The sequence below is a fragment of the Purpureocillium lilacinum genome (genome assembly GCF_023168085.1).
Source record: "Purpureocillium lilacinum CBS 284.36 DNA, scaffold_1, whole genome shotgun sequence".
NCBI classification, from domain to species: Eukaryota; Fungi; Ascomycota; class Sordariomycetes; order Hypocreales; family Ophiocordycipitaceae; genus Purpureocillium; species Purpureocillium lilacinum.
In genome coordinates, this window is record NW_027072111.1 from 5,156,306 (window position 1) to 5,182,246 (window position 25,941).

The 25,941-nt window shown below is 58.8% G+C and overlaps 6 protein-coding genes across 6 annotated transcripts; 1 reads left to right on the forward strand and 5 right to left on the reverse strand.

Moving 5' to 3' along the window:
• Positions 1-636: 636 nt before the first annotated feature.
• On the reverse strand, positions 637-2,973 carry PLICBS_001213 (uncharacterized protein; the record flags this gene model as incomplete). The annotated part of the gene is made up of 3 exons (XM_018317735.1): positions 637-2,626; positions 2,695-2,861; positions 2,941-2,973. 3 exons carry the CDS (start codon positions 2,971-2,973, stop codon positions 637-639), a joined length of 2,190 nt encoding a protein of 729 aa, XP_018183260.1.
• Positions 2,974-4,821: 1,848 nt separating this feature from the next.
• Positions 4,822-8,682, reverse strand: PLICBS_001214 (uncharacterized protein; the record flags this gene model as incomplete). The annotated part of the gene is made up of 9 exons (XM_065599763.1): positions 4,822-4,925; positions 4,988-5,126; positions 5,178-5,480; positions 5,544-5,834; positions 5,891-6,045; positions 6,095-6,386; positions 6,453-8,497; positions 8,561-8,605; positions 8,664-8,682. 9 exons carry the CDS (start codon positions 8,680-8,682, stop codon positions 4,822-4,824), a joined length of 3,393 nt encoding a protein of 1,130 aa, XP_065455835.1.
• Positions 8,683-11,489: 2,807 nt separating this feature from the next.
• Positions 11,490-14,313, forward strand: PLICBS_001215 (uncharacterized protein; the record flags this gene model as incomplete). Its single annotated transcript, XM_018317733.1, has 2 exons — positions 11,490-13,350; positions 13,418-14,313. 2 exons carry the CDS (start codon positions 11,490-11,492, stop codon positions 14,311-14,313), a joined length of 2,757 nt encoding a protein of 918 aa, XP_018183258.1.
• A 447-nt stretch (positions 14,314-14,760) lies between these two features.
• Positions 14,761-16,436, reverse strand: PLICBS_001216 (uncharacterized protein; the record flags this gene model as incomplete). The annotated part of the gene is made up of 4 exons (XM_018317732.1): positions 14,761-15,526; positions 15,602-15,808; positions 15,887-16,025; positions 16,109-16,436. 4 exons carry the CDS (start codon positions 16,434-16,436, stop codon positions 14,761-14,763), a joined length of 1,440 nt encoding a protein of 479 aa, XP_018183257.1.
• Positions 16,437-18,359: 1,923 nt separating this feature from the next.
• On the reverse strand, positions 18,360-21,917 carry PLICBS_001217 (uncharacterized protein; the record flags this gene model as incomplete). Its single annotated transcript, XM_018317731.1, has 2 exons — positions 18,360-20,344; positions 20,405-21,917. 2 exons carry the CDS (start codon positions 21,915-21,917, stop codon positions 18,360-18,362), a joined length of 3,498 nt encoding a protein of 1,165 aa, XP_018183256.1.
• Positions 21,918-22,756: 839 nt separating this feature from the next.
• PLICBS_001218 (uncharacterized protein) lies at positions 22,757-24,427 on the reverse strand (the record flags this gene model as incomplete). Its single annotated transcript, XM_065599764.1, has 3 exons — positions 22,757-22,828; positions 22,902-23,945; positions 24,017-24,427. 3 exons carry the CDS (start codon positions 24,425-24,427, stop codon positions 22,757-22,759), a joined length of 1,527 nt encoding a protein of 508 aa, XP_065455836.1.
• Positions 24,428-25,941: the final 1,514 nt, after the last annotated feature.

Consider the following 25,941-nt stretch of genomic DNA (forward strand, 5'->3'; position numbering starts at 1 on the left):
TGCGTCTCGTGCGCTTGGCGTGGAGCTGTCAAACGGCGGTCTATACTTCGTACGAAGTAGCAGCTTGTGATATGGCCATCCCCTGTTGCTGGTCCCGTGGTTCCTCCATACTACGCCCATGGGATATACAACCATGTCGCCCTCACTCGTTTTGCCAGCCCTGCTTCCCGCCAGATCCCCAGCGAGTACATAATAGAACCAGCCAGTGCACCACTCGCTTCGGCCCGCAGAAAGCCTCAATTGCGTTGTGCCGCCTGTGTCGCGGCCTCAGTCGTGTCCTACGTAGTCATGTCCTACTGACACATATCGCCATGCCCCCGATGTTGACTATCCCACGTGCCCCGGTGACATCGTAGTTACGTTCATTACTTCAATTGCAAGCCAGCGTGTAATATTGGCAGCGGCGGCGGCGACGACGACGACGATGATGATGATGCCACAAGATTCAACAGCCACCAAGGTCCCTCCCAAGCTATCGATATACCAACTCGCACCGCCAGATGGGCAGCCACACACACTGTACCAGATGGAAATAACGCCATGTCCTTGAACAACCCACGCCGCTGTATCGTACCATACACCTCGAAGGCGTCATTAATCTGAACAACAGATACCCAGTGACTCGTAACAAGCTTTTTACTTCTGCTTGGTGACATCTTCGTATTCCACCTCCGAAGAGTCTCGACGCTCCTGAGCCAGCGGCACTCTCTCCGGTTCCAGCTCGCGCACAGAGTAATATCCCAGCTCGACATCTTCGTCGTGGCGATGGAGCTGCGCCTGCTGGGCAATCGCGTATTTGCGACGGTCCTCTTCCCCCATGAATCTGTCGACCGCGACCGCCACGTGCGGAGCCTTCTCTTCTGTGCGAGTCGTGTTGAGGCTGTCGAGGGAGTCGCGCCAGTCGCCAGTCCAATACGACAGTTGCGTCGACGACGCGCCCATGAGCCCGGTGCTCGCCTCTGACTCGTCCGTGTACGCGTACACACCCGTCGCCATCTTCTGCCTGGCCGAGAACTTGCCGTCGATCTGGTCCGGCGGCCTGACCACGCTGACCTTGCGGCCCAGCCCGCTGCCCGACGACTGCAGCCGTTTGCTGGCCGCTCTCCGCGCCTCCTGTGCCGGCTTGAACGACTCGGGCACCACGTTGAGCTCGTCTCCCTGGGCCTCTGCCTGCTCGGCCGCCTCACGCGCCGTCGTGTTAGTATCGGCCGCCGCAGCGTCCGCCCTCGGCCCTCCCCAGGTCCTCTGACCCGCAGTGAATATCCCATAAACCATGTAGTACCAGTTGAAGAACGGGTTGAGCACGAACATGAGCGGGTACAGCCAGATCTTGAACCGCCTCAACTTCGCCCCAAAGTAGAGCATGAGGAGCCAGTTGAGACCCAGCGAGACGGCAATGAAGCCCACGGGCAGGTTGTCCACCTTGACCACCGTCGTAAGCAGGGCCAGCACCATGATGAAGAACAATAGAGCGGTTGTCCGGATCGTGTTTTGCATGAAGCGGACGATGATGAGCGTGGGGTATCGCTTCCATAGTCGCCAATCCGTGAGCATGCACACTTCGTTGGTGATGAAGCCAAGGAACCATCGGCGCCGTTGCTTAACCAGGGAGCGATAGGTCTGCACGGCCTCGGTTTTGCAAAAGGCCGATGTGCACATCTGGATCTGATGGCGCTTCTTGGCGCCAATCATGAAGAGATGTGTGAGCCATCGGTCCTCGCCCAGGTGACATTTGGCAAAGTCGAAGAGGTCATCACACTGCTCAGCCTTGTCCGCAAAGTAGTACTTGGCCATTCTCCTAAAGGCCGAGAACCGGAGCATGGTGAGCGCCCCGGGAAGACACGTCACGGAACCGCAACCGGATTCAACGGTGCGCTCGAACAGTTGCCCGTGTATGTACTCCATGTCTTGAAGTAGCGTGATGATGCTGTGCTTGCGAGTCGTTGACGTGATGATGCCCGTCATGGCGAGCATGTCCCTTGAGTTGCCAGGGCTGAGTTCCATGTCGTAGACAAAGTTCTGCAGACACACCTTGTCCAGGATGCAGTCCGAATCGATGAAGAGGATGAAGAGGTTGTCGTTCCTCTTCAAATACTGGGCATACACCCTGTCTATGAGCTTAAAGGTCGACTTCTGGCAGTGGCGCTTGCCGCCGTGGGGGAAGCGAGAAATGGTGATGCGCGCAGCCTTGTATGTCACGTCAATACTTCTAGGATACGTTCCCATGGTCGTAGGCACGCCGAGCCTTTCCAACGTGCTGAGGTAGAGCTCGTCCACTTGATCGCCGTCGAAGGAGAGGAAAACATGGATGCAGGCGGGCGGATAGTCGCAGTCGACGACGGAGTTGATGGCCGTTACCAGGACATCGGGCTCTTCGCGGTAGCACGGCATGACAATGACCACTTTGGGGGCCGTAACATCGTCGAGAACGCGCTTGATGCGCTTTGTGCGGCCGAGTTGGTTTGTGACGAGCTGGTATACGCAAAAGAGCCACGGAACGGTCAGGAGGATCGCGAAGCTCCAGAAGGCGAACCACTGCAGGAAGGAGACGACGGCGGGTGGCCAGATCTTGGTGATCTGGCTCGGCAGCGGCAGTGTAACTACCATGATCGGTAGGAAGATGAAGCTGCAACCCGGACATTAGCTTCGCCTTGGGCACCAAGGTTCCTGGGGCCGCCGCTGCGAAGAACATACCGTAGCAGGGCGAAAGCAAGGCCGACAAGGAAGCAGAGCACACGTATAGACCAATGTTCGGCCTTTCGGAAGACCTTGTATAGACAGTACATGAAAGCAGCGAGCCAGAGGAACCACTCAAGACAGGCCATCAACATGACGACGCCGACAATGGACGTATAGACAATCTGCACGCGCCGTGTCAGGATCCGGGACGTCATATGGCAGCGACGAGGCTGGAAACAGTCGTGGCGGAGGAGAACCTACGTCCTTTACGGGCCATTCGCTGGAGAGCGCCATGGTGAAGCAACTGAGGCGCTGACGGCCAGCACCACGAAACCTTGGACTGAGGCGTGTGGTGAGGGTGGTGGTCGCTGGTGAAGCTGGCGGCGCAGCGGCGCCCGCAGAGGTGCGTTTCCGAGGCTCGAGGAGAGCAAGAGCAAATCGACAGGACGGCGCATACAGACTGCCACAAGGGGAAGGATATCGATTTTCTCCCCCCCTCTCGCGCGCGCAGCGTCGCACACGTCCTTTGGGCACGGGCCCAATACGAGGTTCGAGCTCGGCCCTTGTCGTTTGTCGTGCGCAGCGCCTGCTGCACCGTGCTCCGCCAACAGGCCCGCGAAACAGCGGCGGTCCCCGTGCGCGGCAGGGCTCGGGGGTTTTGGGGGGGCAAACGACTGGGACGGGCGAGGAGAGAGAAGGTGCAAGGAGAAGATGCGGGTGAGGTGGTTTGGTAGGCACAGCACTGCATAGGGAGCTTCCTGTAAAGCGCCGGCAGTGCAGCAAGGACCACCTAACGTATGGATGGAGCAGGGCAACGGCACAGCACTCGGTCGGCCAGATTTTTCGAGCTCCTTTGCCTTGCCTTGGGCGTGGGAGGAAGTCGCGACCGCTGGCTGCCACGTGCCCGACCACAGGATGCATGTTTCACACATTACGGAGTACGAGGCGGCCAGAAGGAAGTGCTACATGATTGCTAACGCATACGAGGCTGGGCTCTGCTGCGCTGCGCTGCAAGGGAAAGGGGAGAGTGCGGCTGCCCGAAGCCCTTAAGCGGTGTCGGGTGTCGTCGCAGTCGGGTGCTGGGCCGGCAGTGCTGAAACCGACTGCTGTCCTGCTGTACAGTACTGTACAGTATACGAAGTAGGCATTGAAGGCATCCAGAGACGTACCTAGGTAAGTTACCGTTACCTACTTGGTACCGATCAGCCGAGGTGATACGTACATACTAACTCACGCAACAAGTGTGCGGTGCTGCGCAGCACAGGCAGCGACGGGGGTCCCTTTGGCTGTAACGTAACCTAACCTCCTCACTTCACCTCCCATCCCCTGCACATGGCTACCTACGTACTGCACGCACTTCAGGTGCATTGCATCTGCGTTCGCTTGCACAAGTGAATGTCGCCGCAAAGGGCCAGGCCGGCCCACAGCCATCACGCCGGCCCGGCCCATCATCCACCAACCAAGCCAACCGGCCAACACCCGACGGCATGACACAACACGGACACTATCCTAAACAACCGCATCGCCCATCCTAGGCAAGGTACTTGCTACTACTGTACGGACCTACTTCGTACTGCGTACCCTACAGCACTGTTCTGTACTTGTAGTATGGACGCGCGGTAACATTCCCCCCAACCATCCGCGCCCGCGACAGTTGGACGGCCCCGGCCCGCAGCCAGTTCGGCAACGGCAACCGTCCCCCAACACAGTCGGCACCGTCCTCGACTAAAAATAGTCTGCCTCGCTGCCTTTGCCTCCCTGCTCGGGTCCCGGCCATTGGCTCCCAGCCCCGCGGCATATATAGCCCCACGGTGCGTCCGTCTCTCAGCGTCCACCGAGGCTCGGTGGAACGGCCATTCTTGGTCGGCGCTCCTCACCCAGTCCGCCGACAGCCTTTCAAGTCTCTCAGTGACGTGGCACCCGCTCTGCGGGGCTTTCAGCAAGCCAACACCACAACAAGATATTATGTAGTGATACTCGCTGAGCAATCGAAGTCCGCATCGGCAAGAGTACCGTCAGGCCAGGCCTGCGCCGGAAAGTGGGGTGGTGCTGCGCCCTGGCTGAGGCAACGGCTTCCGCCAGCCATTTATTTACCGTGGCCAAGCGTCTTGTATGCGTCAGTCGCGCCATTCTTGCCTTGTCTCACCAGTCGACGTCGCTCAGCTGCAGTTTCCGAACCCTCTGGCCACGATCCTTACTCGGCCGTTCAACTCGGTTATGGTAGAATGTCGACGGCCGTTCGTGAGCTGCATCCGACGGGTTAATCAATACATCTGGAAACAGCAAACACCATCCGCCGGCGACTCACGCTCTTGATCCTCGCTCTGTTGGAGATCGTAGTTGAGGACCAGATTCTTGATGCGTTGCTGCTCTTCCTTTTCCGCCTGTTGCTGCGTCTTCATGGCAATCGCCAACGTCGAGTCCGATGGAAGTTCCACCGTCCGCGTCTATTCCCGCATTAGCCATCTATCGTAGCGGGCCATGAATCTTGCACGAACCTGTTGGCGGTTGCCCTTCTTGGTTAGCAGTGCAAACGCCATGGTGCTGCTGCTCGCAGGCGGCGCTTCCTCGCTCTGCGGGCCCGCCGCCGAGGCTTCGCGGTTCTTCGGCCGAACCGGAAGGGGCACATCGAAGAGCGGTTTGCGCTCAAACTTGCGCGACTCGAGGCTTTCGGCCATCATCTTGGCATACTCCCGCTCGAAGTCAGCGTCGTCCTCCGGGTCGACCGTCTCCTCCTGCCGCGTGACCACAATCGCCTCGTCGTTGAAGTCGCTGTCATGGACAGATTCGTCGTCGTCGTCCTGCTAGGATGCTTGTCAGTCTTGCGAAACCCAGATCCGCCAGTGGGAGGAGGGGTGGCCAACTTCGACCTCGTCTTCCTCCGAGGCGCTCTCGTCCTCCCCATCGCCGTACGGCTCGACTTCGTCGACGTCGCCGTTGTCGTCGTCCGATGAGTCTCCGCTAGACACATCATCCGGCTCGGCTTGCTTGTCTGCCCCTGCCGTCTTCTGGTCCTGGGCGATGGCAAGCTGGAAGGCCTTGGCCGCCTCCTCCAAACCAGCGACCATCTTCCACTGTGGCCGCGTGAGCGCGAAAATATCTTGTACGACGAACTCAATTTCCATGGGAAGTGAAGCCTTGGTGAACACGTAGTACTGTTTGCCGCTGTCAGGTCTTGCTAAACCGGGGCAGCGGCGTCGCGTCTACATACCTGAAAGAAGGAAAGAAAGTAATCCAGCTTCTTCCCCGCAGCCCCACGATTGAAGAACATTCCGCATGTCTCCAAAACGGTGGCGACAAGGCGGATGCGGAAGAAGTCGTCTGGGGGATCAAACGCGTTGAAGCGACCGGGTACGGGCGGTCCTCCTGAGCTTGTGTCAGCCCAGCCACGAACGCAGTTCACGTTAATGCTCACCGTAGCCAAAGGTCATGATCTTGTATAGCGTGTCAAAAATTACAGGATGCTCCAGCATGCGGTAGTTGTAAAGCTCTCCGAGGTACTTGACTTCAGCGATGCGACGCTGGAAAAACCGGAAGTCGTTCACCTCGAGGCCGAAACTGACGGACTCAATCACGTTGTCGACAACCTTGACCACGAAGTCGGGGTGGTAGCGATGGAGGGCGCTTAGCAGGATGCCAAGGAGATGAATGTTCCCGTACTTAACCTTGCCCGGCTTCGAGAAGACCTTTTCAAGGATTGCTACGACCTAACGACACCGTGGTGGTTAGCTTAGCTGTCGAGGTATGGCACGTCGAGCTCAGAATGCACGTACATCGGCTTCTTCCCAATGAAGCCTCCTGATTTGCTTCAAAACCTTGCCATAATTCCTCTTGGTCAGGTCTGTGTAGACGAGCTTGCGAACAAAGAGCTCCATTGGCGTTCGCTCTTCCTGCTCAATGGCAGGCCGCTCCGGCGGGTCAACGTAGTACACGGCATTGTCAATCAGCATCCTTTCCGGCTGTCCGATGTGTTGAACAGATTTCTTGCGTTGCAGCGTCTCGAGGAAGCTGGCCATTCGTGGGGCGGTATCCGGATTCTTGAGCAGATATCGGCCGCAGTTTTCGATCAAATTGCAGAGGATCTCGATGTTCATCCGCGAAAAGTCGTCGAGGCTAACCTTCAGGCAGTGGAACACAACGTGCTCAGGCACAGCGCCAAACTTGGTAAGCTCTGCCAGATATCGGATATTGCTTAGTCGCACTTGGCCGAGAAAATCTTTGTCCTTGCGGCGTTGCAAGCTGCGAAACTCGGCATCGAGGTACTCGACCAGCCCCTTCGGAACATCTGACATATATCGGCCCAAGGTAGCAACAAGGCGGGACCAAGACGGAAGCAGGTCGCTTCTACCCTTGGGTACTTCGGTCAGGGCCTTGACCAGCCGGTTGCGCGACGCCTTGGAGTTGAGAAAGCAAAAGTCGACAGCAGTCTGGTCGATGGCGTCTTTGTTCGTGAGCTCCGGAAGTCGGGCTAACAAGGCATCTACCTGCGCTCCAATCGTCTTGTTTGCGATCGCCGTGGACTGGTCATCGTTTACTTCCGCCTTGGTAGAGTCAGAGCCTTCGGCCGGGTCGACCTTCCTGCCGACTTGATCATCGCCATCCGATTTCTTCTTCTTGCCATCCTCGAGAAGGATAGGCGGGACCTTGCCTTTGAGATCTACAAGATTTTCGTAGAACCGCCGTTCATCTTCGTCTGCCCAGATGCCTGGACCGTCGGCCATGGAGCGAAGGTAATCACCCGTCTTGACCAAGCCAATAGAGCCGCTTGACGTTGCAAGAGGATCCTCTGCATCTTTCAAATCAGGCATCTCGGCACCGATGGCGTCGGCTACGACCTGTGCGTTCGAAACCAGCCGGTCCTGTGCCTTGACAAGCTTCTCGTAGCTGGCCTGGCGGTCTTCAAAGACCTCGCCCGACTTGACGTAGGCTTCAGCGTTGCGCCGGGCTTGAGACTGGATTGATTTTTGATCGCGAACAATGTGAGCTGTGACGTCGTCGAAGTATCGCTTCAGAACGGATCGAAAGCGGTCGGCGAGGTCCGGGGGGGTCAGAGGCTGGTCGCTCGCGTTCGCCTCGGTGTTCCCGTCGGCGTCCTGAGAGCGGCCTGCGCTCAATGTACTGGCCATGCCATCTTCCTCGACTGTCTTGCGGCCATCAGCGCCTGCAGCCTTGACCCCGAGAATGTCCCAGCTGAAGGCCTTGACGAAGACGACAAGCAGAGGCAGGTTGGCGTGTTCGCGGTCGTAGCCCAAGAGGTCCTTGAGCACTTCGAGGGGAAAAGGCTCGGCACCGCCAGTTGCCTTGCCGGCACCGCTCCTCACTTTGAGCTCTGGAACCTTACCAGCGGCGCCCTTGGTTGTGTCATCGGGCTTGGTCGCATCGTCGAGTGTTCTCAGAACGGCCACGAGCCAGAGCTCGGTGATGACGCGCAGCAGCGCCCGCTGTCGGGTGATGCGCTCCTTTTCCTCCTTCTCACGAGCCTCTGGGGACAGTGTCTTGAGAAAGCTCTTGTCGGGAGTGGCCATGCCCTTGCCGAGCAGCCAGGCGAGGTATTCCGTGAATTCGGCCGGACCGAAGCGCTGGTGGAGGGCGCTGACAATTTCGACACCGGCGTCGATTTCACCTGGAGACTTGAGCTTGCAGAGGCCCTCATAGCATGCCGAGATGATCTCGGACAGATACTTGTGCAGGCTCAGGGTGCGGATCTCCTGGAGGAAGGTGGGCAGCGTGGCGGCGGTGACGGCGGTACGCAGTCTCTTGATGAAGGCCGTGTTCTTCTTGAGAGAGGAGTCGAGCGAGCCGCTGACGGGGAAGACATCTAGGTGGAGATGAGCATGTGCGCAAGCAGAGCATGGCGCACTGGAGGAACGGGGGTGATTACCTTTTTCGCCGCTCCAGGCTCTCTCGTTGAGTGCGCGAAGTTCGCCTAGAGGCAGGGGGGTCAGCGTCGACAAAGGCGTGAGGAGAAGCGACGGGCGACTCACGCTTCCGTGCGCGATCCATGACGGCAGCGCGGGCCGTCTGCTGAGAGAGCGGACGGGTGGTGGGTGGTGGTGAAGGAATTCGAGTGCTTCGTCACATCGGGCGCCGGGCCGCTAGGGGATGTACTGGCCCAGGAAATGGTATTGCGGTCGGGCGAGATGAGCCAGCATCGGTGCGGATGGTTGCTTTGCGGCAGCACGGGGCGTGCGGGCCAGTGACCGAGGGTGCGCGGTTGGCGGTGCGGGTGGTGCTTTGACGATGATGGAACTCTTTCCGGCAGCCAAGTGCGGGTGCGGTTGCGAGGTCAAAAGTCGGAGTCCGGACGGAGCAGAGCAGCAGCAGCAGCCCGCAGCCGTCGCCGTAGGGGCAGCAGGTGGAGGCGGCCGGCGGGACGGCGTTGGCGTGGGGTAAACCTGCCCGCTGCTGGAAGGGCTTGCCAGCGGGCGGAAAGCGAAAGTGGAGGGGGGGGTTCCAGGTTGTGCTTGAAGAGCCTGAAGCTCAAGGACCTACATCTACCGGTGGATGGAATACGTCTTCGAGACTAGCACACCGCGGAGCTACTATATGTACTAAGATATCTAGCAGGTACTGTATAGCAGTGTCAAGCCTCCAATTGAACCTCGCGCGCTGGGGGAAGAACCGTGGAGGGGCCCAGTGGGCTACGGGCAGTGGAGCGCCTACTCGAGCCCTGGAGCGATGCCTCAACGCCACTGACCAGCACATGGAACACCGCTTTGTTCGTGTACGCTCGCCATAATCCCAAGTTAATAATACCAAGTCGGCAATGACGTCGAACTGCTTGATACAGATATCAAAAACTCCGTACAATATAAGTTCGGTTCCACCCATTGCATGCAACCTTGGCCTGCGTCGCAAGCTGACCCGTAGGTAATGAACTCTTCAGCTTTCCGGCTGCTGAACGGTAGCGGTCCGAAGTCCGGACTGACCTCTTCATGGGTGCGCTTGCCAGGTCATGTGAGGAAGGAACAGGCGAGCACGGACTCACTGCGCCTCGACCATTTGAAACCCTGAAGGCGCAACTCTTGTTGTTCAGGCATGCGCCTTCACATTGGCAAACCACGGCTTCCTGGCTTCGGCGCAGCGCCATTCCGACTGCTGCCGCCGCTGCCGCTGCCGCTGCCAGAGACTTGACGACTTGTTCTGCTGCGGCAGGGCGTTGAGAGTCGAAGCGACCACTTTGCACTTGGTACATAATACCTTCCCACCAACCGGCCGGCTTCGTCGAGTGAACCTACTGCAGACCGGACGCCGAACAGCTCTAGGACGCGAGGCGGTGGGCCGCCAGCCTTCCATGCAGAGCCTCGACAATTGCAGGTCTGGAGTCTCCTCCATGTCCTCATCCACTCCCTGCCTCACAGTCGACGTGCTCTTGGGTTGGGCGTGCACTAACCCCGTACCGCGGCAGTCGAAAAGCACAGAACAGCAAGATACAGTGTTGCGCCTCATGCGGCCCGCGAGCCAGCTCGAAGCCAGCCGCCTGCTGCAAAGCTTTGCCGCGTCTGTTCCCGAGGGCGTCCGTCCCTTTATAGGTACAGAACAGCGCAAGAGCATCTCACAAGTGCCAAGTGCGCCGTCACCGCGGCTGCTCACATCCACACGCTCGTCAGGCACACCCGGGTTTGGATGTGGCGCATTGCGGCGGGACATTCCGAGCCCCCCCCCCAACACGCGAAAAGGCTGCAGGAATCTCCCCTGTTGGTCGGCACTGGCACCGATGGGCAGGGATGGCGGGGATGTCCCGAACAAACGACGCATTGGCTCTGATAAGGCTCCCGTTGGCCCAGCGCCACAAATCCCGTCCTGCTCGCACATCTCTCGGCCTGCTTATCTTCCCCCGTCTTCCCATGATAAGACCGCCTGCATTCTCGACGTTGCCATTGGCCTCGAATCAATGATCCATTTGATTCGAGAGGAAGAGGGCTGTGCCCTGTCACGAGCGACTCGACCCGAATCGCCAGACAGGGCCTTCACGTGTGGCAGCCCCCAAGCTACGTATAGGAGAGGGATGCTCCCACGGCATCGCGGAAGACATCGCCACCGGGCGGACCTTGCCGCGGTGGTCTTGCCATCAAGATCGTCGCCTCCGACACAGGCGATACCAACCAGCACAAAGTAGCATCGTGTGTCAACATGCTGAGTCGGGGCCCGGTTCCAGACCTCCCCATGTCTCGCAAACTGTCCGCTCGCCCTCACGGCAAGGGCCCCTCCGGTAGTATTCCGCGGCCCGTATTGCCCGGTGACCCGGCGATGGCATCAAAGGATCCCCGGAATTTGCCCGTCTGGTGGACTTCCCTGTGAGATCTACTGCACTGTCACGGCCGCCTGTGCTATCCTGGGCCCCGTACGAGCAATCCGTGCGGTATTCGACCCCCCTAGTCTCGAACGGCGCATCTCCGCTGAGATGTTAGACTCCTTATCTGGGCCCTCAAACGAGTCGCGCCACTCCCGAACCAGCTATCAGTAGCCTCCGCGGAAGCCTTCAATCCGCTCACGACCGCTTCGCGCCGAGTGGCCGGCTTGCGACGCCCGAGTAGAGCTCTGCCGCCTGCGGAATGCTGCTCGTGTGCAGCCGCTTCGGCAACAAACGCCACGTAACTTATATACGTAGTAGTATCGCTCCGGAGGGCCTTGCGTCGCAACCCCAAGTTTTTGTATCAGGCACTGTACGTTGCGGAACTGTAAGAGTGCTTGCTGTGCATGAACACGGAGCTCCCTCATTACGGCCCGTCTCTTCCCTCCGTGGGCCTCGTCATCGTCGGCCAGACTCTTACCAGACCCCGTCTACGGTACAATACTAAGCCTTCGCGATGGCCTACGATCCTGCAAAGGCGACTGGAAATGCTTCGTGGAAGCATTTCCAGTTCCCCCCTAGCCCTCCGAGTACCGCAAAGCCCTCCAGGAGAGGCAGCTTTGACGGGTCATACACTTCGCTTGCATCATTGGCACTCTCCTTCTCCTTGGAGTCGACCCTACCCTCACTGTCTTCTTCTTCATCCTCATTATTTTCAACCTCTTCATCCTTGGCGCCCGGGAACGCTTCCGAAAGCCACTCAGATTACCCCCTACCGCCAGCAAACGGCGTGAAACAGGTCCTGGTCGAGGACCTCAAGACCCCCGACAGCCACGTCGAGAGAGACCCGAGGCTCATTCGTCTTACCGGTGTACACCCTTTCAACGTCGAGCCCCCCTTGAGCGACTTATACGACGAGGGTTTTCTCACCAGCGAAGACCTCCACTACGTACGTAACCACGGACCCGTCCCAAAGTGTGACGACCAGGACATATACGACTGGACCTTCACCGTCGAGGGCATGGTCGCCAAACCCTTCACCATCAGCGTGAGAGACCTCATCGACAATTATGAGCAGGTCACATACCCTGTCACCCTGGTCTGTGCCGGAAACAGACGCAAGGAGCAGAACCTCGTCCGCAAGTCCAAAGGCTTCTCATGGGGTCCGGCCGGCCTGTCCACGGCGTTGTGGACTGGGGTGCCCATCGGCGACCTCATCGCTCGGGCCCTGCCAAAGAGAGGCGCCAAATACGTGTGCTTTGAGGGCGCTGACAAGCTGCCCAACGGCTACTACGGCACGTCAGTCAAGCTCAACTGGTGCAGGGACGTGAACAAGGGCATCCTTGTGGCCCATAAGATGAACGGCAGCGTTCTTCATCCCGACCACGGCAAGCCCGTACGCGTCGTCATCCCGGGTCAGATCGGCGGCCGTAGCGTCAAGTGGCTGAAGCGCATAATTGTCACGGCAGAGCCCAGCGACAACTGGTACCATATTTACGACAACCGAGTACTGCCCACCTCCATAACTCCAGAGGCCAGCGCGGACTTGCCAGAGACATGGAAGGACGAGAGCTACGCTATTTACGATCTGAACGCCAACAGCGCCATTTGCTACCCGGCACACGACGAGACAGTCTCTCTAGCAAGCGGCGTCGACACGTACAAAGTACGGGGGTATGCGTACGGGGGCGGCGGTCGACGCATTACCCGAATGGAGGTGACTCTCGACAAGGGCAAGTCGTGGAGGCTAGCCGACGTGCGGTACCCGGAGGATGAGTACCGGCTGGCTCCTGAAGGGGAGACGCTCTACGGCGGGCGGCTGGACATGTGGTGGCGAGAAACGTCGTTTTGCTGGTGCTTCTGGGAGCTCGACATCGCCATGACGGAGCTTGAGGACGCTCAAGACATTATGGTTCGTGCCATGGACGAGGGGCTAATGGTTCAGCCGCGAGACATGTACTGGAGTGTTCTCGGCATGATGAACAACCCCTGGTTCCGCGTCGTCATCCACAAGGAGGGAAATTCCCTGAGGTTCGAGCACCCGACACAGCCGGCTCTCATACCAGGCGGGTGGATGGACCGAGTCAAGAAGTCGGGAGGCAATCTGACCAACGGCTTTTGGGGCGAAAAGGTATCCGGCGAGGACGAGGATGCCATTGAGGAGGAGCCGGCCAAGGAGATTTGCATGACCAATCCCAAGGTGGACAGACTCATCACCTTGGACGAGTTGAAGCAACATGGGGGTGACGCAGAGCCGTGGTTTGTCGTAAACGGTCACGTATACGACGGTACGCCGTTCCTGGAAGGCCACCCAGGCGGTGCTGCTTCAATTTTTGGAGCTGCCGGACAAGACGCCACCGAGGAGTTCGTCACTATCCGTACGTCCCCTATATCCATTAGTCCCCGTGGTGTGCGCAAGAGAACTAACGCTTGACACCCGTCCAGACAGCGAAAATGCAAAGGCAATGATGCCCGACTACCACGTTGGGACGCTGGACAAGGACGCACTGGCCACGCTCTCAGGAGAAGTCGAAGAGACGGACCCCTCGCGGGGCGTGTTCCTCGATCCCAAGGCCTGGACGAAGGCCGTCCTGCAGGACAAGATCAGAGTCTCGGCGGACAGCAAAGTGTTCCGCTTCAAGCTCGACCACGAGGACCAGCAGATTGGTCTGCCGGTCGGCCAGCACCTAATGATGCGGTTGCGCGACCCGGCCACTCGAGAGGCCATCATCCGGGCATACACGCCCGTATCCGAAGGCACCGACAAGGGCATCCTAGACGTGCTCATCAAGGTCTACTACGATACGCCCGAGCGCAAGGGCGGCAAGATGACGCAGGCCCTCGACGCCCTTCCCGTGGGCCACTTCGTCGACTTCAAGGGCCCCGTGGGCAAGTTCGAGTACCTCGGCAACGGGCTCTGCAGCGTGGGCGGGAAGCAGCGCAGCGTGCGCCGCTTCAACATGGTGTGCGGCGGCTCTGGCGTCACGCCCATCTTCCAGGTGCTCCGGGCCTTGAGCAAGGATGTCCAGGATCCCACCGAGTGCGTCCTGCTCGACGGCAACAGGGTCGAGGAGGACATCTTGTGCCGCGTGCAGCTCGACGCCTTCCTCGACTCGGCCAAGCACCGCTGTCGGCTGGTTCACACCCTGACGCAGCCTTCGGATACGTGGACTGGCCGCAGGGGCCGCATGGACAGAGCCCTCGTCGAGGCCGAGATAGGCCCGTGCGAAGCGCCGGGGCGAGACATGGTGCTCATCTGCGGGCCTGAGGCCATGGAGAAAAGTGTTCACGAGATCCTCACAAGCTTGGGCTGGGCAGAGGACGACATTCTCTTCTTCTAGTGAGAAGTGTTATTTTTTTTTTGGGGCAAGACTGTCGCACGATACCACTACTGTAAGTAATGAAGCGAGACAAAGGAAAATGGGCACGGGGGCATATACACACATTGGATAGACATTGCACAGCGTAACGAATGAATGACATGGTTGATGCGGCTGTCGCTCAACGAAATAGTAATCAAACATGGCCGCAAACATGCAGTGTATTCCAGTACCGCGACGTTGTTCAGCGTGTATTATAGCTCCACTTCAAGTACAGAAAGTTCTGCCTCGCGCCCGCATCCAATATGACGCCGAGTCCCGCAATGTCTATCATACCATGAACATGCCGTATATGCCCTTTCAGTGATGCTTTCGGTCTTGTGCTCAAAATCCACGCAGCTCCGAGGCGCTCTGCACCAGTGACTCCTCCGCTGACGTTGCTGCTCCCTCACGGGCTGTATCATCAAGTTAATGGCCTCCCTCGGCGCTCCCTCCTTCACTGTGCCCTGCGTTGCTGCCATGCCCCGGCGGATCCGGAGTGTGGAACGCAGAGACGGCTATGGCAACATAGAGAATCACCAGCAGGAAGCCCTCCAGGTAGTTGCTCTTCTGGTCCTGGAGGAAGCGGCCGACGGTGAGTATGGACAGGATCAGCATGACAAGGTTGAAGAGATCAAAATCCAGGTTCATGCCCTTGTTCAATCCCCAGCCCACAATGACCGTGAGCGGCGCATTGAAGAGTGCCGTCTGTAGCGTGGCACCCAGTACGTGCGAAAGCGCGAAATTGGTCTGGTTGTCCCACGCCTCGTCAATAGCCGTCAGGTGCTCTGCAAACTTCTCGACGAGCGGGACGAGGATCAGGCCCATGAAGGCATCCGAGACGTGGCCATCCTCAATGACGAACTCGATCTGCTGGATGAGCATGATGGCAATGAGCGTGGCCAGAGCTATCGAGATGGCCAGGGCAATGATGCACTCTGTCATGGTGAGTTTGTCCTTGGCCAGGTCCTTGTTCTTGTCGCGATCATGATGCTCATCGTGTTCGAACACCGCATCGTAGATGCCGTGGTGAGTACGCGCCTGGAAGAAGACGAAGACGCAGTACGAGATGATGAGCAGGACGGAGATTACGCGAGAGATACCGAGCACTCGTGAATCCGGCTCCAGCCCAGCCTGAGTCGGTTCGACAGCCATGCTAACGCGGAAGAAGGTAGGAACGCCAAGAACAACGCCACTTGTAATGCCGTCGTGTCAGTTTCAAAGTGAACCATGGCAAAGACATGGTATCTCATGAGAGTCAAGAACTTACGCGGTAAGCAGCAAGCCGCTCCCGGCTTCACTGATGGCGTCACTGAAGGTCTGCTCTTCCCGGTGTAAGCCTCCGACGAAGAAGCAGAGACCCAGACAGAGAAGCATAGTGGCGAGAATGGAGCCGAGGATGGCGGCTTTGATGACGTAGAAGAGGTCGGAGCGCAGCAGAACCATGAAAAGAATGATTTCAACGACGGATCCGCAGCTGGAGAGCCAGGAGCAAGGCGAGGCGTCGGTCAGCCACGGCAGTTCTGTATGCGGGGAGGGATTCAGAGAGACTCACGTAGTTTCGACGAGCACACCGGCAACGTGAGGCACTTTCCGGGCAAACTCCTGACCGGCGAAGCCAATTAGGTTTGCGCAGGGAACCATGGCGATGTAGGCGAGGATGAAGGTAAGGATGTGGCGTTCCGGCAAGGTATCTGCGAGGCCTTGTCAACGAACGAGGTTCTCGCTGCGTTCGCACACGTCTAGAGTCGCGGCACGACGGCAGACCTGTACTCACATCTCACGGCCAGAGCGGCCGGGACGACGGGCCAGAGGACATTGCAAACGGCACTGGCCTTGCTGGCCGACCGGAAGCCGATGCGGATAAAGTGCCAAGGATGAAAGCCGCGACGGCCACTCTCGCCGGCGGGCTTCACACTGAGAAACCTGGACTTGGATTTCCTCTCGCCGCCATCGCGAGGCCTGTTGACCTTGTACTCGTTGTAGGTGGTGGGAGCTGGGAGGGTGGCTGCGCGGCGTGCCGTCCGGATGTCATCGTCGCGGTGTCCGCGCGACCTGCGACTACGGCTGCGACTGGGCGAGGGCGGCGGAAGGCCAGCCGCCATGATGGCAGGTGGTCGTGGGGTGCTGCTCAGCGTCGTGCCGTGTCTCTCCTCTGCGGTATCGCGGCTCGCCGGAAAGGAATTGGGCTCGACGGCCGCCGTGTTACGGTCGACGATGACGGTTGATGCTTGAGTGAAGGCTTGTCGCCGGCGGAGCCCAACAGCCCACGTCGATGGCCGGGTGAGGGAAGCAGGCGGCCCGGGACGCAACGGCAAGGGCTAGGCGGGTGTCGGGCCGGGAACTGGTACTGCGAGCGAGGAAAGGGCAACGGTGACGACGGCGAAGACGACGGCGGCACACAAGACGAGGCGACGAATCCGACGCGGACCACCTCACGGCGCGTGCAAGACGACGGAGCGCAACAATCGCAGAAACGGCGGTCTGCTCGGGCGGCGTGCGGGCGCGAGTGTGTCACATTTTTTAGGGTACGGTACTTGGTGCGCCTGGGCTATAGATGTGCACGAAGTACTCGCCGGCACGCGTTGCAGTCGAGCCCATTGACGATCGTCGTGGCTGGGCTGTGGGTTGCATGGTGGGTGTCCCAGTCCAGGTTCTCGGCAGGGCCCTGCTCTGCTGCATGGCTACCTTGGCACCACCCAAAACAAGAGCTGGGAGATGTGCGGGCCTGGGGACGAGGCCATTCCCTGGCTGGCTCGGCAGCATGGCGGCAGGGGTTGGGGATCCCAGGTCGTCTGTTGTGTTGGTGTTGGCGCTGGCGTTGGTATTGGCGCCGGCGGGATGGCCAGACGTGGCGCGTTGGTTGACGAGTCGATGTCGATGCAAGATGAAGACTACCTACGGGAGCCCAGCAGGTCGGGCAGGGACCGGGAGGGGGGACAGGCCCTTGGCCGAGTGGTGCGAGAGGGCAAGAGGGCAGGAGGTTCCCCGGTCCGCACCTTCCTGCAACTTTACGATGTACTGTACAAACGTACCTTCGTACATGCACGTACCTAGTAGGTTACTACACTACCAATTCTGCAGTGTCAATCCACCAACAGATGCCACGACACTCTCCGCAGAGAGCATGGCTCAAACGCAAGCTCAGCAATCTGGCGAGGGAACAGCTGAAGGGCAAGGACAGGCCCCTGCGCTCCCTCGACGGCGCAGCTGCACGGCAATCGCCAATGGCAGGCAGGCAAAGACTGCAGGCTGATGTCACCGGCCGGCGGGCCTTTTCATCTAAGCTTGTCCGCTAGCGCGACGAGACACGAGGAAGCAGGGCGCCGCGCAAAAGCCCTCGTCGTCATGGCCTTTCATTACTGTACTGTTGGTGGTAAAACAGCCGAACGCGCCAGCGCATGTGCCCAGTGCACGCTCGCCCCGTCTTGCTGTTTGTCGGGTGCCGCCGCGGCCTGCGCCATCCATGGCCGTGAGGCAACAAGACACTTGTTAGTATTGTGTCACCAGCAATGGCAGTGGCAGCGCATATACGGAGTATGCGCAGTCAGAAATCTACGAGCAGTCGTCCCTACTACGCACCTGAACCAGACTCGGGACCCTGCCAAGACGGCGGCGGCCCGCGACGTTGGAACCTTGGCGCCCCAATCCGTCCCATCCCGGCATGCACTCGTACTACGTACACAACATGTACGAAGTACTGCTACTCGGTGAAACGATTTCACTTATTACTCACTCACCTGCATTTCGTCTGCTGCCACGTACAGGCTATCACTAGTGCTTCGCAATCATTAACCTCTCCGCAGTTCATCCGCTGACGGCCGGTGGCTTGGCAAAATGTGGATCGCGCGTTTGAGGTGCTGGAGGCCGCCGTCTCACGGATCAAGTCAAGAGTGTTACAGACGAATGGACTCGCATGTTGAATTCAATTGCTGACCAAAGCCGGGCACGGCAGCATCCAGCTTCACAAACCCGCATGGCCTCATGCCACGTCCTCCTCTTCCATGGCACACACCCTTTGTGAGCCGTCAGCCGTCAGCCCATCGCTCAAAGCCTCCCATCATCTCCTCCTTCTCCTTCTTCTCGGCCGCCGCTTTCCTCTCGCGCTCGCCATGCCCAGGGGGTCCTGGCCGCCGCCCTTGGCCGCCCGCCGGTACCGGCTGCGCGAGAACCACCGTCTCGATGCCCGTCGGCATAAAGTCTTCAGGGCCCAACGGCAGTTCCTCCACGTCAATATCGAGGTTCAGCAGGCTTCGCAGCACCACCCGGCAACCGGCCTTGCTCATCACCTCGTTGGACTCCTTGCACATCTCCGACGCCACGCACTCGATGCAGCCCCGTTCGCAGTGGCAGCCCTCTACCCGCTGCAGCGCCATCTTCAGCAGGTGGTCGATGTGGTCGAACGCCTTGGTGCTGATGCCTGACCCGTTGGCGCCTCCCTTGGCGTCGTAAAACGTCAGTCTCGCTGGCCGCTTCCTCTGCGTTTCCTTCTTGGCGAACTCCTTGAGAGCCACCTTGCACTCGGTCCGCACGTCCTCAGGCATACTAATGACAAACGTCGGGAGCAGGCTCATGATAGCGTGCTCCGCCGCGTGGATCCCAGCCGCCGAATGAAGCCGCCGCGACTCGAGGATGTCAAGTGCCTTCTTGGGCACGTCCAACCACATGCCCTTGCTGTATCGTATCACCGGCGGGTTGTCCACTTGCACGGCGTCCAACACTCGCCCCTTCTTGTCCACCTTGAAGTACCCGAACACGTTTTGTTGTATCTTGATCGTGCCGTAATAAGCCTGCGACAGCGACGAAGGTATCCTGCGTATCGCCTCCGTCTCCGTCGGGTCAATGTCGGTGAAGTCGCGCTGCGTTGTCGTCCAGTCCACCTTGACCCTCTCCACTTTGGCCATGAGCTTGTCCGGAACAAAGTCCCGAACCAGGTAAGTGTTGCCCTGATGGAGGAATATGGCGCCGTCGTAGATTGTAAACGTCGCCCTCGACGCCTCCAGTTCCTCCAGTACCACATTTCTGCCGTGCGTGATGTCGATGATGGCGAAGTGATCGTCCTCGGTGTCGCGGATCGCGACGAAGCGTGCCGGATTGGGCCGAAAGCGGTCGTGGCAATGATAAAAGCCCATGTCGTCCTTGAGTAGCCTCTCTTTGCAGATTGTCGGAAGGTCGTCGCCAAAGAATTGAGAATCCTGCGCCGGCCGGATCGGCATCTCATACGCAGCACACTGAATGTGTCCTTCCCTCACCAGCATATTTTGTAGGTCAACGCGAAGCTCGCAGTTGGGTTTCGTGAAAAGCTCATCTGGATTCTGCATGTAATGCTGGTCCGTCGGAAAGCAGTCTCCAAGCAGAATCGACAAGGAGTCCTTGTTGCGGCGGCCGGCCCGGCCACTCTGCTGCCGTAGGTTGGCAATGGTATACGGAAAGCCCCAGGTCAAAACGCAGTCAAGGGTTCCGATGTCGATTCCCAGCTCCAGTGCCGTTGTCGCCACTATTCCTAGTAGTTTCCCTTCGAACATCTCCGATTCAATGCGTCGACGGTCGGGCGCAGTGTACCCGCCGCGATAGCCCATGACGAGATTGGTGCACTCTGGGCGGCCCAGATACTCAAGCTCCTGCTTGATGGCGTTGACCAACACTTCGCATTGCGCCCGGACGCGACAGAAAGCAATGATGCGAACGCCTCGCAGCAGGAGGGCGCAAAAGAGTCGAGCGCATTCAAACTTGGCGCTGCCACGCCCGCTGGCAGGATCGCCCGGATCTTTGAAGGGGGTGTTCCAGCACAGAAACTCTTTGCGGCCAGACGGCGAGCCGTCGTAGTCAATGAGTCGCACGTTGTCGATACCGAAGATGGTCCTAAAGTGTTCTTCAGGATTCGCCACAGTGGCAGAGCACGAGATGAATTTGACCCGTCGGTTCCCCACGGCGGCACAGACACGCCTTAGTCTCCGCATGATGAATGCAACATGAGAGCCCATCTGGCCGTTGTAATAGTGAAGCTCGTCAACTGCAGATGGTGTTGTCAGACCCAGAGGTGACGCGGGGGAAGCTAGACGAGCCTACTCACCAACCACGAACTTGAGATTTTTGAGGAATGTGCGCCATCGCTCCTCCTGGGGAAGTATCGTGACGTGAAGCATGTCGGGATTCGTGAAAATGATCCTCGCCTCTTCACGAATCGCGTTCCGCTCGCCCATGGGTGTGTCACCATCAAAAGTCTCGACGACCGTAGTCTCCAGCCCGGGCATGTATGCCAACATCTCTTTGAGGCTACGCTTCTGGTCTTGGGCCAGCGCTTTCGTAGGGAAGATGTACATTGCTCGTGAGTTGTAGTCCTCCTCAAGAGCATGCAGGATCGGGAGCTGGTAGATTAAAGACTTGCCGGAGCTCGTCGAGGTGGCCACGACGACATTGTGGCCATCATGAAGACCGTTGAGCGCCTCCGCTTGATGGGCGAAAAACTGAGCGATGCCTTTGGCGTTGTACAGCGCGTTCACCAAGTCCTGGCTGAGCAGAAAATTGAGGTCGCCGTAGATTGGTTGTTGCGGCTCGAACACGCGATGCCCGTCGGGAACAACCTGGCCAGTGTACCATGGACTGTCTTTCAGTTCCTGGACGATTTCGGGAATGCTCTTGCGCTCCTTGGGGATGCTTTCGGGTATTGAGCTGGGCGCCTGCTCAATAATTTCGTCTTTTTTGGGAGATGGCTTTGGAACAAAGGCTTGTGCCCGCTCCTCAAGCGCGAGGTCCGGGTCGAGGTTGTTCTCGGCGCAAGTATTTATGAAGATGTTGACTGCGTTGGCAAACCTCTGGTTTCGCCTCTCGATCAAGTCGGTCATTTGCTTCTGGCCATAGACGGGCATTTTCAGCTCCTCCTCGCGCAGTTTCCGGCTAGGCCGCGTTGGCTCGCCCGTCTTTTTGTCCTGAACTTGACGTTTGAGGTCCCCGTCGATGAACTCAAAAAAAAGTACCTCTCTACCGCCTGGAGCTGAACTGCGTTTGTGGTGCTCCTCGAGGGACTCACTACCGGTCCAACCTCCGACGGACGCATCGTGCGCCGGCGCCTGGGACCTGCCAGATTTCGACGGCTTGAAAGTGTCATCCCTCTCCGAGCCCTTGACATCGAGCTGCAGCATGAGCTCGTCGACGTACGCAAAACTAATGCCTTCGGGCCGCAAAGCCACAACCAGCGCGACCTCTTCGATCGTCAGCGGCCTCCCCAGGTGGGTCTCGACAGCGGGCCTGATGGTATCGAAGGTCGTAGCTAGGTGCTTCCGCGTGCAGCAGAACGTGAAGACTAAGTTGAGGGCGCGGTGCGTCTTCTCGAGAGACTTGAACGACGGCGGCCAGTCAATGACGCAACTGACCAGGTCGCTAGGCTCACGCTTCAAGCCAGCCTTGCGCCCGCCAGGCTTGGCATCATTCTTCTCTTTCGGCTGTCCTTTCGCGCGTTTGCTGCCCTCTGGGTGTTTCTCCCGCGCCGGTGGCTCCCCATCGCGGTGCTGTTCTTGCGGAGACCGCTTCCGCTTCGACGGCGGGATGTGGTTGTCTGGTTCAGAATGTGCTTCAAGGTCAGACATGACGCTCTAGCGGGAACATGGCGGCACAGCCAACCGATGCAGCGCAGACTAAGCCAGGATATGAAAGGGCACAAGAGGCACAGCAAGAATCATATCACATTGCCACGGCAGCGTGTGCGATAGAAAGGTTGGGTCGGCTGAGGACGTGACTCGTCGCCAGCCGCCACGGCTCGATCAGTCACGGAACTGGCGCCAAGTCACGTGTGTAAACCGATCCAGGAGACGACCAAACTTGGCAACGCAATACCTTAGTACTAATGTCAGTAATTACATGATAGGTACTTGTACGTGACGTACCACAGACTGCCTGAGAGCGAGCGAGAGTTCACGTGAGCGCCCAGCATCAACTTCATTCACTCTGCGGGAGACTCCTCTGTCACCAGTCGCCATCATGGAGTGAGTGCGCAGTGCGCACATACGGCTGCGGCGTGGGGCGGAACGGGCTCCACGGTCACTTGTAATAACTAACTTAATTACTGCAGCGTCCGCCCGCCACCCTGCCCCCACGGTCAACGGAAGTCTCGTATAGACGTTGGATGTAAAATGTAAACGTGGTAGATTTTTATATACAATCAGACCAGGCCATTGTACCTTTACTCCGGCCAGAACCCGCCCCTTTCTAAACTGGCAGACATGCAAGCAACGGCCGTGTATCCGTCTCCCTGTGCCAAATACGCCCGATCACTGATCTCTGAACCCGCGCCCCTGGCCTCTATCCTCCAGCAAAAGGGCGATCCCTGACGGAGAAGGAAATAATGGGTAGAAGGGGGGGGGAGAGCACGCGACACATGACAGGTCCTCCAGGCCTGTGCGGCGCGCTCGCGACTTGGCCACGCTACTTAGTTTCCTCGGAGTTCCTTCTGCACCATGCCAATCTCGTTCATGAAGGTCCGGGCATTAGCAGCGGACATCTATGTCCTCGTTAGTCCTTGCGTGTGGCAGCATGCGCGAATGCCGGAAACCTGCCTTCATGGTAACGCTGACGGGTTTGGCCTCTGGGCCCTCAAAAGCCGTGAACAGAATGCCCACCGACTTCAACGACGCCTTTTCCTGGAATTGCATGGCGGGGACGATGGCCGTGTTCAAAATGACACGGTGCGTCTGGTCCTGCCGCATGAGAAGGCGAACCACCTTATGGCCACCCGCATCCTCCCCGGCTTCTTCGTCTGCCTCGAGGCCAGACGCATCGAAGCTGCCAGGCACGGGCGTTCCGTTGTTGTCGTAGTCGACACAGCTTCGAGGCACATTGATCTTGAGCATACCCGCTCCGCGCTCTTTCCAGCCGGTCTCCTTGTCGAGGCTGAACATCTTTGCTCGGACCGACACCACTGTTGCCTCTCCTGCTTCTCCATCGTCTACCTCGACTGTGGTCGCCCGGCCCTGCGTTACTAACCTGTGCTTGCGGTTTGGAGTGGGTGACGGGGAGTGGAGAAGACACTTACCTCTTTGAAGTCTTGTCCTCTTTTTATCGTCCGTCTCTTTTTCCGGAGACAGTGCGCGCTGTGCCGCATCGGTCTGGCCGTCGTCATCCACTTCATCTTCCTCGTCGCTTCCTCCTTCGCTGTCACTATCTGGCGCCCCGAACGGCTTCGAGGCCTTGGCGCTTTGGAGCGGCTTTCCTGACGAGACCCCGAAGCTGGACAGAGTTTTCGCTCCTGACAAGGCGGAACCGAATCCTCCACCGAGTCCGCTGCCAAACCCATTGGATGAGGAGAGTCCGGCAAAGGGGGAGGATCCTCCATTGCTGCCAAACGTCAGCTTCGGTGCAGCGGCCGCGGCTGCCGGTTGCGACTCGGACGATGGCTTCGCCGATGCAAAAGACGACAGAGTCGGCTTAGAGGACGATCCAAAAGCGGAGGGCTTGCCAGATCCAAAGGTCGCAAACGCCGACGTCCCAGAAGCCAGCTTCCCGAAACCCGACGCCGCGAATGCGCTTGCAGAAGTCTCGGGAGCCTTGTTCTTAGCAGGCTTGTCACCGCTATCGCTATCCTTTTGCGTCGTCGACTGCGTCTCAGTGGCGGCGGGTTTCTGATACTCGGTCAGCTCCAGCTCTCGATCGAGAGCAATCAACAACATGGTTGGGTTGGGGCTAGACGCACCGGCAACGACCCGCCAGCCTCCTGGTCGCGTGCCCTTTTCTTCTCTGGCTCCGACCGTGACGCGCGATCCCTGGCCGATTCGGTTGAGGCGACGCTGGCGCCATCCTCGTCTCGATCCTCCTTATCCACGTCGAGCTGGTCATGGGCCCGCTTCTTCTTGGGCGATGCAACATGCTCCTTCAGACTCGCGTTTTTGGCGTCGGACACATCTTCGGCTGGGGTTTCGGCGCGCTTCTTGAGCTTTTCGTCCGCGGCAGACTCGTGGCCGGAATCCGCAGCATCCTCAGGCGGCGGGTCCGAGATAGACGACTGCTTCAGCTCTCGGCGGGCAGCGCGGGTCTCTGCATCCTCGCTAGACTCGACGTGTGCCGGCTCGTTCTTGGGGCTGGCCCCTTGGCTATCGTCTGCCATGATAGTTCAACGCCAGCGCGGGGCAGGAGAGAGGTGCGGTGTTGGTCGTGCAGCCTGCTGGGCCAGTTGGGGTTGGCGACTTGGACTTGCCTGGACGAGGTCGGGGCAATCGCCGAGTCTATTGGGCGACGATGCGGGAGCCAGCAGCCTGTGAATGGGGAGATGACGCCTCGCGCACGTTGCTCGTCACGGGGCGGTCCGGTCGGCGCTGTATCAATGTCGCGTTCCCGTGGTCAGCAGCGCGTGCTCGCTGAGGATGGCGAGGAGAGGACGAAAGTGTGGAGCGCTGGACGCCGCATGGGGATGCGAAGCTCAGTGGCAGTGGTGGACGCTGGCGGTGGTTTTGGTTGCCCAATCAGTGACATGGCGAACCTAGCGGGGAGCAGTGGAGCGCCGGGGTTCCGCGACGGGAGGTTAGCTTGGGAGCTGGCACTCTCCTTGAGAGGGAGCAGCAGTCACTCGCTGGAGGTGGTGGCCGTCCGGAGCAAGCGTAGCGTATCGGCATGGAAGTTACCGCAGCTGGCTACCTTCCACTTATTACTTTCCATCAGGTTTGCACGTCAATCTCGGGTTGCCCACCCGCCACTGTCGGCAGAATGGGTGCGCATGCCTGGGTTAATAAGATGCCTGGGCCCACGGGCACGTTCATACAGGTACTGCAATTACGGTACTGGTGACTTCCAGTCAAATACCTATGCATGGTTTGTACTCCATGTCGGCACCTTGAAATTCAATCTCGTTGCTCGGCGTGTGCCGGGCAAGGGCCGTGGCCAGCATGCGTAGTGATACCAATAGCGCTCCTCATACCGACAGACTCAGACCGAACCCGGCGCTTGGAGCCCACGCCTGAGCCGAGGCTAAGCAGACGGATACTTGTGCTTCGAGCATCATACTGCTACTGCTACGGGGCAGAGCTACTGGGTATTCGAAGATGACACAGTGTGCAGCTGATTCGAGCCTTCATGGCAATCAGCAGAGACTGTCCGAGGCACCGACACACCCCGGCTTTCGATGTTGCCGCCATCGAGCCGGGCCGTCATGAGGGCTTGTAGGCGCGAGCCAATGTTTGTAATTGCACTCTTGCGCATGGTAAATCAGGCAATACAAGCAGATGGTGCAGCTCTTAGACGCAACAGACAGGGGGTTGCAGCGGAACAGACGTCCCTGGGACTGAGCTTCAACCTCACCCCGACTTGGCGGCCCGTGCTGTCAGACGGATCCCGCCCACGCACCTCCCCAGGACCAAAGAGGCAATCGTCGTCCTTGCTCTACTCAGTTGAGGATTAACAAACACCTAGCATGCTCCGGTGAGAAGACCCATATTAGGCACCCCCTCCAGTTTCAGGCGCCACAGAGCTCGCGGCAAACTCGTAAGCTTCAAGGCTCAGTTATGCACCCTTCACTTGCACCACTGACAACCTTCTGACCAGCTCCATATCATCACTGCGCATAGATTGTTAAAATACAAAGGCCCGACGGCGCATCCCGGTCGCCATCGTTTCTGCTTCGACCCA